At 37.4% G+C, this 19,025-nt stretch overlaps 3 protein-coding genes across 3 annotated transcripts; 2 read left to right on the forward strand and 1 right to left on the reverse strand.

Annotated features, from left to right (window-relative positions):
- Nucleotides 1–249: 249 nt before the first annotated feature.
- LOC145484085 (uncharacterized) lies at nt 250–2,491 on the forward strand. The gene has a single exon (XM_081462698.1). It carries the CDS (start codon nt 998–1,000, stop codon nt 2,369–2,371), a length of 1,374 nt encoding a protein of 457 aa, XP_081318824.1. The 5' UTR covers nt 250–997; the 3' UTR covers nt 2,372–2,491.
- Nucleotides 2,492–4,051: 1,560 nt separating this feature from the next.
- Nucleotides 4,052–8,547, forward strand: LOC145484068 (ras-related protein Rab-1A). Its single transcript, XM_081462679.1, has 7 exons — nt 4,052–4,219; nt 4,349–4,421; nt 4,560–4,607; nt 4,741–4,788; nt 4,979–5,074; nt 5,988–6,119; nt 6,773–8,547. Exons 1-7 carry the CDS (start codon nt 4,197–4,199, stop codon nt 6,965–6,967), a joined length of 615 nt encoding a protein of 204 aa, XP_081318805.1. The 5' UTR covers nt 4,052–4,196; the 3' UTR covers nt 6,968–8,547.
- A 1,083-nt stretch (nt 8,548–9,630) lies between these two features.
- On the reverse strand, nt 9,631–18,999 carry LOC145484067 (protein MEMO1-like). The gene is made up of 9 exons (XM_081462678.1): nt 18,829–18,999; nt 18,630–18,711; nt 18,463–18,531; nt 15,428–15,540; nt 15,226–15,337; nt 14,428–14,570; nt 13,687–13,763; nt 12,716–12,820; nt 9,631–11,465 (listed from the first exon to the last, which is right to left on the reverse strand). The coding sequence occupies exons 1-9, from the start codon at nt 18,875–18,877 to the stop codon at nt 11,319–11,321; spliced, it is 897 nt and encodes a 298-aa protein (XP_081318804.1). The 5' UTR covers nt 18,878–18,999; the 3' UTR covers nt 9,631–11,318.
- Between the last annotated feature and the right edge of the window lie 26 nt (nt 19,000–19,025).

Here is a 19,025-nt window from a genome sequence, read left to right on the forward strand (position 1 = left end):
CAAGAAAATATAGCGTGACATCGACTCACAGAAAAACAGGAGAAACTGTTCTCCACGGGGGAAAATGGGTACGGCCACTTGAAGTCTAGCTGCTGCTATCATGTATGGCATTAAGCATAACTGGGTCTTACCTTCTTAACCCGTTTTTTTAACAGCGACTTAGTTCGCATCTTCTTGAGCCAACCGCGTACAGCGTTCGCTACCAAACACTGTTTGATGCAACTTGTTTCGGGCTAGTCTGAGAAAGCTATGATGTATGTAAAATAGAGCGGTTTTTCAACCGAATGTCGTAAGACCAAAACCAAAGTATAACAATACAGTGAACCAATCAAAACTCGAATTAAATACTACATGCAGCTGTCGCTAAGCGCGGGAAAACGTGTACGAGCAACCACGATTAGTTTTGGGTTTTTCAGTCTGATTGGATGAAAAAGTGGCGCGAGTTTTTTAAGCCAATCGCGTAGCTTGGTAGCACAACACCAAGTACTTTTCGACATTTAACTGAAAACCCTGAATATGATTATAGAAATGTTTTAATTATGGGTAAGTTATGCGACTCTCAGTGATTGCCACTCAAGCCAAAACCGCCCTATATGATTAAAATGTGTAAATGATTGATTAGTTATGCATCACTTACAATGATCGCCAAGGGGATAACAAAATAAAAGTAAACAATAGAACAAATGAAAGAAGAGATTATTTAATAACAACAGTAAGAGAAAATAGTAGTCTGTCATTAGCACAAGTTTGGTGGTTTTTCCGAAGAAACTTCACTTTTTTAAGACTTTTAGTGTGGATAAGTACGGTCTGGTTCCGGTACAAAGCCGAGCAGAACTTGGAAATAACACTTACTGGGAACGAAACGAGGAAATATTATATTGTGGAAGCATGTGCAACCATAAACTTACTGAACTATCGTAGAACGAAGAGTCAAGCATCTTTGAGTACGAGCTAATTTAACTTTCAGGCTGCACCAAAACAATCTAGTCGCAACGCCATGGAAATCAGTGATTTTAAATCGCTTGCTGCGGTCGAAGGAGCAGAAAATTATCAAGAGGCAGCCATCATTCTGGAGGGACCACCGATTGAAATCTTCGCCCAACGCGCTGCTCCTACAGTAGTAATGAAACCGCTGCGACAGAAGCAGGGTAGGTTTTACTTTGAATGTAAAACTAACACAGGCGGGTATATGCAGCTGGGATGGGCGGATGAGAGCTTCAGAGCCGTCGCTGATGAAGGAAAGGGCTGTGGCGACGATGCGCATTCATGGGCATACGATGGTATGAGACGTTTGAAGTGGCACAACAACATGAAGGAACAATATGGACGACGGTGGAAAGCGGGAGATATAATTAGCCTGGCTGTCAATTTAGAGGACAAAGAAGTGAGCTTTGGCTTAAATGGCGACTGGGAGGGTGAAATGGGATGCGCTTTCTCTGGAGTTACATTCGAGGGAGCTGTTTACCCATGCATGTCCCTCATGAGAGGAGAGAGGGTGCAAATCAACCTAGGGACCGAGACGAACCCCTTCGTTTACCCCCCTCCAGAAGGGTTCCTTCCTTTGACAGTGACGCATCCAGTTGTTAACCTGGAGAATGAATACAACAGGTTTTCGAGCTTTGCGCACGTGGTACAGATGGGGCTCGCAGAGAGTAGCTTTACTGTATCCTTCCCCGGTGAGATCATGGTGACAATGATGAGACGAGGACTTGAATATGAGGGCAAAAAGAATGCGCTCATTCATGCAGGTTACGAGGAAACGCTTAAGAAATGGCTCGAAGCGAGAGAGACAATCGAAGCCAATTTAGGCCGCTCTGGCTTGACAAAAGACGAGATTTTCGCCGTTATTTGTTACACGCTTGAAAAACCACCGGTTTATCGCCATTTCAACGGCGACACAAGAAAAGGATATACCGGTGATGGCATGGATTTTCCAATTTTATCATACCTGCTACGAGAGGCTTGCAGAAAAATCCTCGCTGCCACGCCCAAAGAAAATCGGACAAGAATTGTTTACAGGGGTGTCACGGCTAAATTTGCCGCCGAACCTGGCCAGATAGTCCGGTTTGGTTCGTACACTTCGACTACAGGGAATATTTCAGTGGCAGAAGATTTCCAGAAAAATTCAACAGGGAGTCAATTCGTTATTGTTACCAAAATTGGAGCATCGATTAAAATGTTGTCCGCTTATCCTGAGGAGGACGAAGTTCTTCTTCCGCCTTATGAGGTGTACAAGGTTCACAGAGTAGAGGAAGCGCCTTCCAGAATTTACTTAACGAGTTGTTTCGATGACTCGTTTGTCGAGAAGTATGTTGTCGACGGCAATGCGGTTGGTGAAGCAGAGGCACTCGTGAAAAAGTTGACAGAATAGTGAAAAAGACTTCCTTCGCTGCCATTAGCACTTACATGTTAGGGGTTCTTGTAATACTATATTCAATTACCATTATACCGTAAACTGTTGCTTATAAAACCTGGTCTTATACAATTTCGTAAGGGGTTTTGAATGGTGGGGCGGGGGGGGGGGGTGGAGAGAGGGGGCTTATATCCTGGGGGCTTAGAAGCGGAATGAAAAAAAAAAACATTTGAAGATGAGCTACAGCAGTGTTGATCGAAATACGTTTTTCATATCCTGGTTTTTAGTTAAACTTTAAAACATCATAATAAATCGAATTCAATTCATTTTAAACTGGAGGGGGGCTTATATCCAGGGGAAGCTTATAATCGGAAGTAATATTTTGTTTATAGTTTAATGAATATCTGTTTAAAAGCCTGTAGACAGAACCCTAATATTTTACTATGACCATTCCAAAAACGGCTCTCAAGGTCGGAATATTAATTTAGATAATTTTGGAATTAAGTATATTTAACTGTAATTTAATGTAATGCTAAGGCCAGAATATTACGTAAGTAAATTTGTTATTAGTAACAAATTGTTGTTGTTGTTTTTGCTCTTCTCGAGTTTAGAGAAGAACCTATTTTTACGGCTGAGTCTCCTTCTTGAACGTAACCGATGGCCCCGTTGCGGGAGTAAACAGGGAAGGGGTAGGGGAAACGAAAAGCTCCCCCTCCCACCATCTACACTCTCCCTCCCCGTCTTCCTTCGTTTTACACACCAAGCTAGAAAACGCCCACTCAACCTCTTATTCAGTTCTACAATCAGCGATATCTCCAAACGCGATCATTTTTTCCTCCTACGGAAACAAAATAACCTGTTTTCAAGACCGACTCCAAGTTCACAGACAGTGCGTGTACATGTAAGGTGAGAGAGAAAACTAGAGTAGTTGCAGAAGGACAGGAGGACTATTTTTCCAGATAAAGGAACGAGTATTTCTGAGATTGCTTGGGTAGGAATCCAAGCCGAATACCATTGAGAGTTATCGACGGTGATGCTTGTGTCGAGCATCACAAACACTCGCATGCCGGAAGGAAACGACAGCAAAAAAACTTAGATGATATTGTGGCTTGTAAAGGACGGACCATTATTTTCTTTTTTGAGTCGGGGGGGGGGGGATGGTTTGGCAATTTCCAACGCAGTGTACATGTAAAAACTGCTAGGAAAAAATCCTGCTTACTACTATCAGGTCCTGTTTTTGATGCTAAAAATATCCTTGCACTAGCTATTGCCCACGAAAAATATCACCCACAAGCTAAAGGTGCATGAGAAAAAATTTCACGCCCCAGAAAATTGCCCAACCCCTTCCCCCGCCCTCCTCCTCAAAAATAATGTTCCGTCCCTAAGAGAATTAATCCTAAATGCTGATTAATTGACATACTTTTGTTTTTACCACCTGTGATAAAAATAGAACGACGAATTGAGAAAATTTCAGTTTTGTTATTATTAGATGCCATAAATATGGAGTTCTTACGTACATCGATCCAATATTTTTTCGCGTGCATCGAAAAAACCGTCAAATTGACCGACGTGTTCCGAGCTACGACTTCGTCGGAAGTCACGAGATACGAGTCGACTTTGCCACGTCGTCCTACTGCTACATGACGTCATGGTGAAGAGCAATTTGTTCATCCCCCTCCAAGGATTATTGTTAGCACCACGCCAAGCTGAGCTTAGTGGCTCGCTTCCTCTTTCACCGAAAAAGCAAGATATTTGCCGGTATTTGTACATCATTTCATTTACAATTTAGCTTGGCACAAAGCTAAATCAACGACCAACACAACTGGGAGCGAGACAACCTAACATGTCCACTATGAATCCCGAATAGTAGGTTTAAGATTATGCTATGTACACTGTTTCCCTGTGGCAGGGTTTCGAGTTCAACCAGGGATGATTCGACGTGTCATTTGGAATTTTTCTCTTACAGAACGTATTTCTACTCTGTTTTACTTACAGTGATTATTTGTTCAAGCTTCTACTTATCGGAGACTCTGGTGTTGGAAAATCATGCTTGTTGCTTCGGTTCGCGGTTGGTATTCGCATTTTCCTGTTCTTTTGACGAGTATTGCCTAATATTTCCCAACGACAGTGATGTCTGACCGGTTACCGGTTTTGGCTTTTATTCCAATCGCTGTTAACCCTCGCTGTTGTTTTTCTGCCTTAACAGGATGATACATATACAGAAAGCTACATCAGCACAATTGGTGTCGACTTTGTAAGTTGTATAAACTAATCTTTCCACGTTTAAGGGGCTTATTATGGACTTTCTACTGCGCGGTTTAAGGGTAAAACGAGGGATGCGTAATTACTTATAATTTTGTGTTTATTTTGTTGTTTTCCCTACGTAGAAAATACGAACCATAGAATTGGATGGCAAGACGATAAAGCTGCAAATTGTAAGTACAATGAAAAGGGTGATAAGGTTGCAATCCATTTCAATTTCATATAAAATACAATTTAAATCGATCGGAAAGGAACATAGAAGTAAACCATTACGTCGTTCAAACGCATTGTACTTTGCTCGGCTGTAAATTACGATATTTTAGTGCATCAACATTGATAATGATTCGATTTGCTTTTTTTCAGTGGGACACTGCAGGTCAGGAACGATTCCGTACCATAACCTCTAGCTACTACAGAGGAGCTCACGGAATTATAGTCGTTTATGATGTTACAGACCAGGTAAAACACATAACCATTGCTTACTCACAATGACTTTGTTAAGGTGCACAGTGACGAGGTGCTTGACTTATTGTTGTGAGTTTGTAAATTTTAGTGTGTCGCTCTTACAGCCATGCGAAACTGTTTAACTTTTGTCTGTATGGATTTGCATTCATATAATACATGTTGACCTTTTTGCATCCAAATGGTTAACATTTGTTGCTGAGTCATTTCATCAGCATGCAAAGGTGCATGCAACATCCTGTAAACTGAAGTGCAGTGGTGTATTTTAAGTCGTTTGAAAAAGAGAATGGCATATAAGTGGGTCAAAGTCCCCTATTATGTGCAATAATATTATTTTGGATGTGTTTTTTTGTACACACTATTTGTTGGGTAAAGTCAAGTACCTGTCAAGTTTACTCCATTTTGTGGTCCATAGTTTGTTGTGGTATCTAATTACTGCACGTCAATTAGCCTTGTCCCAGGCCTACATATCATGTAAGCTTTTTCATTTTCAGCCTACTTTCTTCTAAAGATAAGACAGTGCTTGTTGTGGTTGGTAACTCTTTCAGTGTGAAGTAGGATTGTTTGTTTGTAATGTTCTGATGGAATAGGCTCACAAAAAAGGAAGAGCCATTTTGCATTTGTATCCAAATTTCTTCTTGGTTATGTAACCAGTCTGAGTAACAAATTTAGAATTACTTCCAAGCACCTTTTAGTATTTCTAAATTTTTGTCAGTCCTTGTTGTCACATAGAATTGAATTCTACATGTATGTGTTAAAGAGGGTCTTTTGTTTGTTCATCTCCAACTTCACTTTATTTTGCTCTTACATTCTGAAATATTTACAATATTACAATATTGAAAATACAATATTTCAATTCTTGTTGTAAAGTGATTTCACCTAAACTTCAATTTGTGTTGTTAAATTTCAGGAGTCGTTTAACAACGTCAAGCAGTGGTTACAAGAAATTGACCGGTATGCATGTGAAAATGTTAATAAACTACTTGTTGGGAACAAGTCTGATCTTACAACAAAGAAAGTAGTGGACTTCACAACAGCAAAGGTACTATAAATAACTAGAGTTGAACCTCCCATAAGCGGACATGCTCTGGACCAGAAAACGTGTTCCCTTTAAGAGATTTGTCTGGTTATGGATGGTTAAAAATGCAGTGTTTGTATGTGGTTGGAACCATTACTGTGTCCACTTACAGGAGGTGTTTGCCTACAGAAGGTGTTCATTAGCAGAGGTTCAACTGTATATAAATTCAAGAGATGTGCATCAAATTTGAGTGCACAGAAATTCTCTGTCATTCCCTCTTTGGTGTGTATTTTGTTTCTTTTTAATACAGTTCTTTATTCAAGCAAATTTCCAGAGAAATGTCAATATTAATATTTTTGTATTCAAGTTAAAGAAAGTCCTAATGTTGGTTTGTTTTGTAAGGTTTTTGGGAAGTGACAAGAATATTAAAGAAAAAGCCCTTTTGTTTGTGGCTCTTTTTTCCCAACTTGTCTCACCTGGCAACAACACTAGGCACAGTTGTGGCTTTTCAGTTGTGAATTATTAGTGAATTCCTGCCTAGCCCTTCCTTGTAACTGTTTTGGTACATGCAGGGTAAGGCATTATTCACTTGCTCAGTGAGAACATTTTTTCCTCTCTTTTTGCTAAGTTTGTGCAAAATCAATTCTCAAAGCAATACTGTACATTTCTCCCTGTAGGAATATGCAGACTCCCTGGGAATACCATTCTTGGAAACAAGTGCCAAGAATGCCACAAATGTGGAGCAAGCTTTTATGACAATGGCAGCAGAAATAAAGAATCGTATGGGACCAGCACCGGCTCAACCTGGAACTAGTAACGTCAAAATCAATTCTAGTACGCCAGTTAAGCCAAGCGGCGGTGGATGTTGTTAGTAACTAATCAAAGACACTGGACTACAAACCATTTGGTTTTAGTTACTTAATACTCCTACCAGCAAAAAATGATATTAAGGACTCCCATTTTATACGTCTTTCCAAGTTTCAAAATAACACAGACTTTCTTCTGGGAAGGGATATAAGTGGGAGTTTCCAATGATTGAAATGTTGACGGTCACTTCTATCCTACATCTTGACAAAATGGTGCAACATATATTAGACAGCGAATTGTAGACTTAATATCTTTCCCTTTACTAATCACTCCTCTGATATCTACTTTCTTTTTTTTTTTTTTAATTTAAATGTAGCAGTTAGATTTTCGAAAGAGTAAACTGGTACCAAAGCATTGTATGTTAAATTGATGACACTGTTTTAGTGTGTTCAATAGAATTTGCTGTATTGCAAATTAAAAATAAACTATTGTTGAATTGAGAGATTGTTGATTAAAACCACACTTCGCAAAAAATAGCAAATTTAATTTCAACTTTATTCATAGTAATACTTTAATCTAAGAGCATGGCAGTCAGTGATCTTTGGTGACAATTTACACTTAAGAGTAACCTTAAGGGTAAGGGCATAGTTTTATATGGAGTTCACTTGTTAAACAAAAAGAAAAATCATTCAGAACATTTTGTAATTCTTAGGAACATGCTGTCTTACGCAAAGTTTCTATTCTTAAAACCTTTTTGGAAATTGTTGAAAACCTTATAGCCAAACAACATCTGGCCATGAGGCTGAATTCATACATGTTTTGTTCAGTAACCATTTTCACATTTAGATTTGATGGTTGGGTTTGCACCAGTGATGAGAAATTATTATAATTATTGTTTTGAAATCAAGGTTTGTTAAACAACATAGACTTACTTTGAAAGTAGCCAGTAAGATGTCAAGAAGCAAGTACTATTTTTGGTGAAAATGCTCATGGAAACTGCCCAAAAATTTTAAACTTCACTTATAATCTCCAATCGAAGACAATAGATCCAGCTTTAGTTTTTAGAATGTTTATGTTGATTGAGCCACTTGGCTGTCTTCGTTGAAGCCACTGTTTTGGCTTGTCATATGATCCTTGGAAACTAATCCATAGCAACTACAAAGGAGATTGATGGAAGGAATGCTGATTTAACAAAATGTGTTGCTAGGGATTGATGAACATGTGTTGTTGCCAGGCAACTTCAACAAATGATAGCTATGGGCTCACTCAATTTGCAGAGACAGTACCTGTTCTCTTGACTGAATAGCCATTTTAGGAAAGGCAGAACAAACCAAGAAAACATCAGTTGGGAACATTCTTCTGTGCAGAGGAATATCCTGGCAAGTGGTGACATTGTGATCAATTTTCCCAGTTTTACCCTCTCCATTTTTCCAGAAATAAACAATAACAATAATGCCAGTGAATGCTATGTTTTGCATCTCCTAAAATGGGTCTTTCTGGCATTGTATTTGCATTCAAGGTGTGCTGAACAGTAGTTTCAGTGCAGACATGTAATTAATTATATGCAAGCAAAAGAATATTCTCCTTTTTGTTGTAATTATAGAGCTATGTTCAATAAAAATGTGTGAGTATGTCATGTCTACAAGTGCTAGTACTGTCTTGTGATGCTGCTTGCATGGATCACTAAACCTCTTATGTAAGTCCTCTCAACGATGTGTTGAGAATAAAGATCGTTAGGCAGGTTGAAGCTATTGTGTACAAGCCTGTCCCTGGCAGTCTGCAGTTTACGGAAATTGGTTAGAGTTGTCAGAATGACTCTGAAACCCAAGAAAGGGGACTTGAGAAGTTCAAATCCAGAGCATTTTCTGGAGGAGAATGGGTCTCAGAGCCCTTTAGAAGCTTGCACCTGTAACACTTTTATTGGAAATCAGCAGAACAAGCCTCTAAGCACTTGTGAAACAAGTTCTGTAGGATAGGACTCTTAATCAAAAGAATTTGCTCCGGGTAAACTCTCATATGATAAGGATGAGGATGCTCATCAAAAATCTTGAAAAGAACCCCTACAAGGTTCCAATATCCTGTTTTGTAGGTGTGACTTAAATATTTTTCACCCGCAGAGATGCCAATTCATTTCTAAAACAAAACATCTCGTCATATTTTCTTTTGGCTCAATACCCTAGAAGGTCCTGCAAAAGCTCCTGTTGTGGACCTTTTCAGGCTGAGCACTCTAGGAAATACCAAAACCATCTTACTTTAGGATCGTTAATCTAAGTAAGCCCATGTCGGGAGGGGGGAATTGCATGTCATGCCATACACAACATTTCATTTTTATCAGTTTTCATATGCCAATTCAAAGGGTGGAAGTCGGCTCCTGCAATGTTGTAACCACTACACCAAAAGAATGTTAAGTTTGGAATTCTCTACCAGTATCCACTAATTCAACAAGCTTTTCCAGCTTTAAGAAAAAAGGGACTATATTTTTAATAAAATAATGCTGGATTGGTCATGCTGCACACAAAAGTTAACATTTACACCATACACTGGTATTGACAACTGAGGTGGCTGCGTGCGCACCCTTATAAGCCTAGTGGTATTTTGTAGCTCAACCTTTTTTTATCTTGTATATGTTTTATCGGTGGTGTGACAAATAAAACACGATGATGATGATGAAGTTTCCCAGAAAGTTTTAAGTCCGTTAAAATAACAAAAGAAAACAAAAGATGGCTAGATAGCACTTTATTTTCATGTGCATAAAAATTCAAGACATCCTTTTTCAGCAAAATAGCAGATGGAAATGTGCACAACTGCCTGTACAAGGCCAACAGTACTTTCAGTTGCAAATATTCCAATAACAAAAATACCATGCTACTTGAACAAACCACCAAAATTTCTTCAATATAAGTTAACATAATTTCAAGAAAATATTTCTTTTTGTTTCCCATAATTGCACTTCTGAACAACCTATGCTCTTATAGTAACCATCACCAAATGGTAAGAAAATGGGAGATCTTGAAAGACAATTCAAAGAACAAGAACTAGTGCACAGGAAACACTAACCACAAACTCAATGATATTATTGTATTTAAATATATTATAATGCATTTAAAGCTGGCAGATTCTTTCTTTTAGGTTAAGTCTCCTGTGCCGAACAAAATAAACGTGTGAAGCGAGAGTATTACAGAGTTACTACTTGAGCTGGGCCACTTGGAAAAGAGTCAACCAATCAGAATGTTACTTGAGAAAAAAGGATTACAATCTTTTTCTCAAATAAACCAAACAATAGATCTTAACAAAATTGAAAACCCAACAAAGTGGGAGGTGGTGCAAACCTCTCGGGAAACTTTGCCATTTGTTTATTTGTTACTTTTGATCCTAAATTTTGTACACTGTTCAATGGGAAATCAGTTCAATTGTTGCAAAATGAGTTTTCAAGCTAAATTTTTGGAGCAAGATTTATAATTATGATAATTTGCCATCAAGGAGTGAATCTCTAAGAAAGCATATAACGCAGAGGAGTTGATAGTGTTTATGTTTTCACGTCAAACAGACCATTACTTGCCATTGTGAAAAGGTACCAGTCCATTGTTCTCAGTTTATGTTTTGATTGGTTTGTTTTCTTCTAGGTGGCCAGGTGGCCCAGTTCAAGTAGTCTTACAGTAATAGAGATCATTTTCATTTTACAACTGCTGGTAAGTTTCATTTTGTGAATGAAAAATTTATTTAAATATTTATCAAGCTGTTACCTCCAAGGAGTGCCACAAACACTGGATTCTGTAGACAGCACAAATCAGCACTTTTGTATTAACATTTAGAGAGTGAGATGTATAATTACGTTAATTACTCTCCACACAGGTTCAATTCTTACTCAACAACTGAGAATCCGCCCAGAAAAATATACTCTGGTTTCACCGCTGACTGCAAAGATGACTCCTGCCCACAAGTTGCAGATGGATTGTGGAAACAACAGTCATCATTGAGCACCAATTCATGTGGTGTTCCTGGAAGGCTTTGAACCTTGTACCCTTATACATTTAATTAACATACTTTTGACCCATCATGCAATAATAATTAAGACTTCTATCTTCTGCCTGGGTGCTTAATGAGTTAAATCAGGTTATCAGGAGTGCTAATTAAAATAATCAGACAACCTGCTGTTGAGCCTAAAACCTTGACATTTTAACTCAGACCCTCTGCTTCTATTACTCAAAGTTGTTGTTCTAATTCTAACAATGTTCTAACACTAGTTAACCAGCATTTTAACTCAAGCTTAATATTTAAATAAAAATCCGAGACTCAAAACTTCACTGGGAAGTTACAAAAACCAAACAAGCACGGAAATTGAAGTAAGAAGTTTTCCAGCACTGAGAAAAAACATGAAAAAGCAGTTATATATACAAAGAAAGCAGAGGTTGAACATCACTGTGCTTGTTGATGCAGCACACCAGCAGCATAGCTGACAGAGCTGTCACCAGCGTGACGACATTCATTGGACTGAGAGTACTGAATAAATTCTAATGTCCACGGATGGGTTACGCCATTCATCTGTCGCATGACCTCAACTGCCTGTAATAAAAAGACAAAAGAGACAATTTTTTAATGTGGCTGGCAAGTCAGTACTATTGGCAAACAGTACTGGTTTTTTTTTTATAATATTTGCTCAAACTCATTACTAATTACTCATTACTACTTTGATTTACATGAAAATGAACCAGTAGGCAGAACTCATTTTCATATGAATGGTTTCACATGAAGACTCCTTTTGACACAGAGACCATGAAAGGCAACTCGGAAATGGCCTATTGAAAGGAAATCATGACTGTGATAGTGTTTGGATATCTGATCTTACTTAGCATAGATTTTTACAATTTTATTTCTCCCTTTTCTCCTTAATTTTAGTTCTCCTTCACAGAAGATATATCACTTAAGACAGTGTTTGACTACATTTCCAAACACCTCAAAGTTCGTCAAAAAACTCTCGTCTCAGTGTTTGGAAATGTGGTAAAACATGGTCTTTTGTGTTTGATATATTACTTAAAACACAATGGAAAAGCACACTTCACATTTAAAGAAATTAAATACAGTTGACTTCTGGTAACTTGAACTGTCAAGGAAAATCATTAAAGGTTCAAGTTATTAGGAGTTCACATTAGAGGGGATGGGAAAAAATGACCAAAAATAAGGAAGAAAAAACAGGGTTACATTTCTTTTATCAATTTCTGTTCAAACAATGTGTTTATAAGTTTCATAATTTACAAAGACAGAGCAAAAAATTAACAACATTTTGCTAACAAAACAAAACAATGGACCTCCAATAAAGAGGAAATAAAACAAAAAAAATGCAAAGCAGGAAAGAATCACTCAGTGCTCAATTTGTATCAAATTAAATTTTCTGACCTTTACTGGTCTGATCTATGTATTGACTAGTTGCACTTTGACAAAGGGGTTTGAGTAACTAAGCCAGTCTAAAATTCTAGAGAAAGTGACCTGAAGTGAGTAGCAGGATTTTCAAGTAATTGAGGGGTTCATTTTACTGAGGGTAAAATTGCAGTAAATGTATGGATCCAGGGCTACACTCTAGAGGCACCCAGGTGCCACGGGCAACTAACTTTTACGTTTGGGTGACTGGAAAAACTTACTTAAATTTAGATTAAGTGAGCACTGCATGAATAGGAACCTTTGGGCTGCTCAAAATTTCTTTTAAACCACAGCCTTGGAACTAAATCCAGGAGAAATCAGCTTTGGTTCCAGTCAGCATAAGATTTGAGTTGCCGAGAGTTCAAGTTACTGGGAGTCAACTCTGTGTAGTTACTTACGTGGAGTAAAACACCAATAGGATGTCTACCACATATTGTGTTGTGGTATTTATCTATATACTCTTTAAAATATTTGGGGTCTAGTTTTTCTATAGCTTCCATTCCCTATGAATTGACAGCAAGAAAACAGTTACAAACTGATGGCATCCATAACTAATGAGTACCTTGTTACCGTGGTAACATACATGTGTAGTCACAATGTTGAAAAGTTTATATCAAATGAGTGAACTTAGAAATAACCGAACTTGAGATCCAAGGGGGGACTCTCATATACAATGTAAAAAGGTATGGGGGGGCGGGGCTCGTCGTACCTTTTAGGGGTTAAAAAAAGCAGTTTTGGTACCTCTCACAGTGTGCAGCATGAAAAGGTTCACAGTGGGAGCTTTTGCAGTACCTATTAGGGTGTTGAGCCAAAAAAAAAAAACTATGGCAGGAGATGATTTGTTGTTTTAGAATTGGTACCTCTTAGTGGTGAAAAAAGTTCAAGCCACACCCACAAAACAGGATCTTAGTACCTCTTAGGGGTTCTTTTCAAAATTTCTGACGAGCCCCCCCCTGTTCTTTTTATATGGGAGTGCCCCCTCCTCCCATGCTCAAGATAGGAGAAAATGAAATGAAACACATCAAGAAATCAAGAAAAAAATCAATCAAGAAAAAAAGAAACCCACTAAATTCAAGACATACATAACCTATGGAACATTAAGCTGTGGAAATTGGAAGTTGGGGCTCAATTTAAATTTTGAACACGTGGTAAAAGACTAGAAATCTTTTAAACAAGGGGTGTAAGTACAACAAATTATAAACTACTAACTAAAGTTATTTTCTTCATTCTTCATTCTCCATTGCATGGTTCAAAGCTCTGTTGCAGGCTTCATGCATGTGCCCAATTTTGTTCGATTTTAAGCTGACTTAGTATCCACTTGAACCTTGATCTAAAGGTTCATATTATAAATACCACATTTATTACTTACTTTCCTATCTAGAGCTTCAATGTATTGAAAAATAGGGCCACAACTTCTGTCATAAAATGAGTAGTTAAATCGTTTTCCTGAAAAAGAACATCTTAGTTGATTGATATTTTGTTTATTTTAGTTAATTTTACCATCTCAGTTCAATAGCCTTTATATATATATGCATGTTGACATCAGACCAGAGATAATTTCACTCTATCCCAATGAGCGAATGGCATTTAAAACATTGACAAAGAATAGACTACATGTAGTTAGAGGAAATGAATCATTAATTCTGCTTTCCCATCAGAATGTTATGACTATCAGTCAGAGAGCTCCTCTTGGTATAGTTCTTTCAAGTGTTAATTAAGTATCAGTATTGTTGTTTTTCATTAATAAGTATTGTATATGTTCAAAAAGAAAAAAGCACACCCCCCTCCCTCCAATAAGTGAGCCCTACCTTGAGCTACCAAAGGTAAATCAGTACCCCTGGTACTAAATTGAATCATTATGGTAGCTCTTATTAAACAATTGGGGTAGGGTATGGGAGAATCTTGACTGAGGTCTCATGCACAGACCAAGTACAATAATATAAAATTGTTTTAATTTTTACCATATTTTCTGACTTAATCAGTTTCTTTCTCAGTCATTTGTTTGTTCGTTCATTCAACATTTCCTCAAGGCACTATTTTCTTTTATCATTTCCAACTCTTAATCCAACTTTCAGAAATTTATAGATCACGTGCTTGACTTCATACTTACCCCAGTGACAAAAATCTGAAGAGATAACAAAAAAATTCTCGGGTTTGATCAGATATTTGCTTAGAATCCTGCCAAACTTTGCTTCACCCTCAGACTTTAATCCACCTACCAGGATTGGAACAATCTTAAACTGATCCTTTTTACTGTAGTAAGACAAGAAAGTAGCATACATTAATGCAGAAAACAAGTGATTATTATAATTTATTATTCTGATTCTGAGATAGAGAGATGTGTTGTCTTAACAGTACACAGAAAATTAAGGTTTAGTACACGGAAGTAATCACTAAACCCTTGGGAAAGGACTCCCACAAGAAAAGATTGGAGATGCCTACCGGGAAATTTAAATTAAACCCCTAAAGGAGACCAATCTGGGCGTGGCTCAGGCTTTATCTGACCTGTGAAAGATAACACTTAAAACACAATAGGCTTGATTACCAGCCGTTGTTCAGGACAGAGGCCTGGGCCAGTAGACTGGACTTGAGAGATTGGCAGAAATCAAGTCTAAATACAGAAATAAGTGTGTTTCTTTCATTATTATTTCTTTGTGTGCACCCTAAAAGATACGTTTATTTGACAGCTAAAAATACTGGCATTTCTTTATGAACACCCTAAGTGAAATCTGAATCGTTAATTGATATCCCCAAGCAAGAAGATGAGCATTCCGACACCTGAGCTTTTCATATGGGAGTCTTGGCCATCCCACTGGGAACTACACATTGGCAAAAATATAATGTAACAACATTGCTACTCTACTGAATGAGGCTTTATTTTTCATCTGTAAAAAAGGATCAGTCTTACCTCTCCATTACTTTTGCAATGTATGGCAAATGAAGTTCTATACTGTGTTCCTTCTCGTCATCAGCCTCATCAAGCTTCTCAAATTCTCCAGTAGCATACAATTCATTATTGACTGAAAAAAGAAATTTGCATCTTGTCAGTGGCTACATTCATGATCACAAACACCCCAGGCACCAGCAGGCTTTAAAGGATTTGTGCTCACCTTCAGTGTCTACGGAAAGATTGTACAACGGAGTTTGATACTGTGTTAAACTGGTTATTGCACAGCCAGGCAGGTACATGTGATGAGACGGTCCAAGGATAAATATCCGCTTTCTGTAAAAACACAAATTGAACCCTCGTTACTACGTTCGAGAAAAGAGTTTGTTAACGGTAATTAACAAATAGTTGTCTGTTTCTACACATTCCAAAGAGACAACTGAGATTCAACCCAGAAAATTTCACACTGTTACATGAGCTTATGAACTCAAAATTTGTATCACACAGTGGTTGACAAGGGCAAAGTCTGAGTCAACAAAAGAAATCGAGAGCAAAATAACCCGATTGATTTATTTAGTATAAATTATCTACTAGTGGTTCAAAACTTTATCAGAATCTTCTTCACAGACACTTTAAAAATGCATTGAAGCGGCTGCCATTTTGTTAACAACTGCACACTGCTAGGCTACTCAGAATAGATAGTGAGTAGCGTAGCCAATCAAAGAACGGTATTATGATAGAGCGCAAGTAAATTTATCCTAAAACTCCATTGAAATCAACTGTGGGTACTTTCTTGGATTGACTATTGAATGGCAAAATTCAAGACTGACCAATAACCAACCAGGAACACTCAAGTTGGATCTCTGTAGAACTACGTAATCAGACGAGTAGGTGTATGGAGTGCATTTACTAAACCTAGTAGTGGTGTGGTTCTGAAGGTAGCCTGTAGTACAGGCATTGTCTCTGTGTTCACGAGTTATCAGTGTACAGTTACTTCCCTGGATGCCTTTCTGTCTCTCCCCAAGCCTCTTCTAACTTTGAATCTCACTTAATCAAAATGTGCTCACTCGCCAAAATACGCCTGCACTGCAGGCTATTCTGAATGTAATGGTTAGGGGGAGAATGGGTGAGCTGAGATAAGCACTTGCTGAAAGTCATCTACAGCTTTGGGTATCAAATGTAGAGCTCCCTAAATATCTGTTAAGGTGAGAGGCACATTACAGGAAAACAATTTATCAAGAAAAACTGAGCCACTGATGTTGTTAATAAAATAAATGTTGATTAGAATGTTTATAGTGGTTAATGCACTTAGCTACAATTAAGTGCATCGACCATTTAGATAAAATGCGAGAGACTGACTACATGTAAGTGTCAAAAAACTAGTAACATAATTTTAAGAAGTTCATGCTATAATAATATCTTGTACTGCTTTGCAAGATAAAAAGGAGCCCTCCCAATAAAAACATCAACAGCTTGTGATCACTAAAACATCAACTCTGCTTCAGTATCTTGCTTCTTATTATGTCTACCCCAGAGTTGGGAAACAATATCTTTACTCAGTAATTATTAACTGTACACACATCTACACAAGTTAACTTGGTAAAAATCTTAAGACATCACACTGACTGTAGAAAACAAAAAATATAAATGATAGGTAAAAATAACTATTTAAAAAAGTAAAAATAACAGCATCAACAGAAAAAGAGTGGTTATAGTAAACTGATTCATGAACGAAGATTGAAGCTGTTGCAACCCACCTTAAGCGCTACAAACTAATCTAAGTCTTACCAGATGACTGAATTAGGCTAACAAAGGAAAGACTCAGGGTATTGATTAAATAAATAACAGTACATTATACATACATGTGTTTAAATAAAAGATGATGTACCTCATAAATTTGAAGGACAGTGGTAGTTAAGAATGTTTTACCTACATGTAGTTTTGATGATTCATGTACATAATAAGATCTTTAATATGAACAAGAAATGCTATCAAACAATTTTGCTTGGGGTGACATAAAATTGTACCTGCTACTTGGAATTGAATACAATGAAAATAGCCATGTCATAACAGGTGGAAATGTAGGCATCAATAATTATGAATACAAAATAATAAAAGTAATTCAAACTCAGTTTGTCCTATTCTGTTATAAACACTCTTTGCTTTAATAACAATTCCCTGTAACATATGTTATCACAGGTCTACATCAGAACTATTATTAAGAATGTGTAGGGAATTTACTTTCTAGCAAACAACATTTATTACAATCAATTTATTACCATAGCAGTTGGGTCAAGGAGAAAGAAATGGCGACGTTCTATTTTTTTTGTAAATTTTTGTGGAGTTGTAATGGGGTTTCTTAACCACGTCAGCTCTTTTTTTAATTTTCAGTTCAAGTTTCCATGAGTTTTGTACTCTGTCTGTTCTGACAAAAGACGGCACAGCACCTTTAAATTTCAAAGCTCTGACAAAAACAAGCAATGACTACTTTTCAAATGTGATCAACATTTGTGTGTAATCTGTGTGAAACTTGACTTCAAGACATAAGACCAATATTTACCTCTCTGCATGGTTAACAAGCATATTATAAATCCTCGAATTATTGCCCAGAGCTCTTATTTCAAATTTTCGACATTTTCTGCTCTGAGAAGCATACCATTTCTGAGAGCATAGCTCAAAGAAAATTGCAAGCTTTGAGGAACAGATATTATGTCCAAGGACAGATATCCAAGCATATTCTTGTGCCAAATTCAGGCTATTGTGTTTATTATCCTTCAAATTTTTAGCAAGACATGCTGTTTTGAAAGTTGGGAAATATCAGTCGGATATTCCCTTGTTTTAGCTGGGGTAATTTATTCAGTGCCATGATACGTTTTGACCAATCATGTGTAAGCAAAAGATTTTATGGACTTTAAACAGTGGTATTACACTCTAAAATTTATTATATTGTTAAAAAGATATATGTACATGTAGTCATCTATCACCAAATAGTCTGAACTAGTGAACATTATGCAGGTGTAAGGAAAAAAGCAAATCAAATCTCAAGAATAAAACTGAAAAGCTTTGAAATTAACTTCCTCCTCAAAACAGTTTAGGAACTAAAAGTCCTACTGACAATACAACATGGTTTCCAGTGGAACAGCTATTTATAATTTGACTATGATTCAGGCTTTCTTCTAAAACTTCCTTAAAACGATTCTCTGAAACCAAGTCCATCTCCTGTTATTAGGTTGTAACAAAAATAGAGCACCTACTCACATTTTACTTGGATCGATCTGTTTGTAAGCATGGGCTCCGCACGAACCACAGTAAGTGTAACCGGCATGCCTTCATAAAGAAAGAAAACATTGCTGTTTATACATAAAAGCTTCTGTACTCCCTCGATAAAAAGGGATCGGAATTTTTTTTCAAACAAACTTACTTACGGTGCTATGATAGCTTTCGCTGGTCGACATGTTGGTTCAACTTTAGATAACCACTCTTCTAGCTTCGCGTTTAGTTTTCGTGCTACATTTTGATGATGGGAAAGAAACACAACAAAAGAGTTTAAAAACACCGGCACTACTGCTTATACCAAAAAGTTCATCTTCAAAAAAAGAAGTATTTGGTTAAGAGTCCTCCCACCATCAGAATTATACCAGCTTCCTGCGTGACTTGCTCTACGTATAGACATAATACTTGGCTTATAATTTCAAAGAGGAACTAAATAACGTTTCAAACTGGAAAAAATTCTCAACAATATCTTCCCCGGGAAAGTTCGAGATGAAAACACTGCCACGAAGGTGACGTTTGTTGTGAGGGACTGGGCAGTACATGTGCAG

Source organism: Orbicella franksi, chromosome 4 (assembly GCF_964199315.1).
Source record: "Orbicella franksi chromosome 4, jaOrbFran1.1, whole genome shotgun sequence".
Taxonomy (NCBI): domain Eukaryota; kingdom Metazoa; phylum Cnidaria; class Anthozoa; order Scleractinia; family Merulinidae; genus Orbicella; species Orbicella franksi.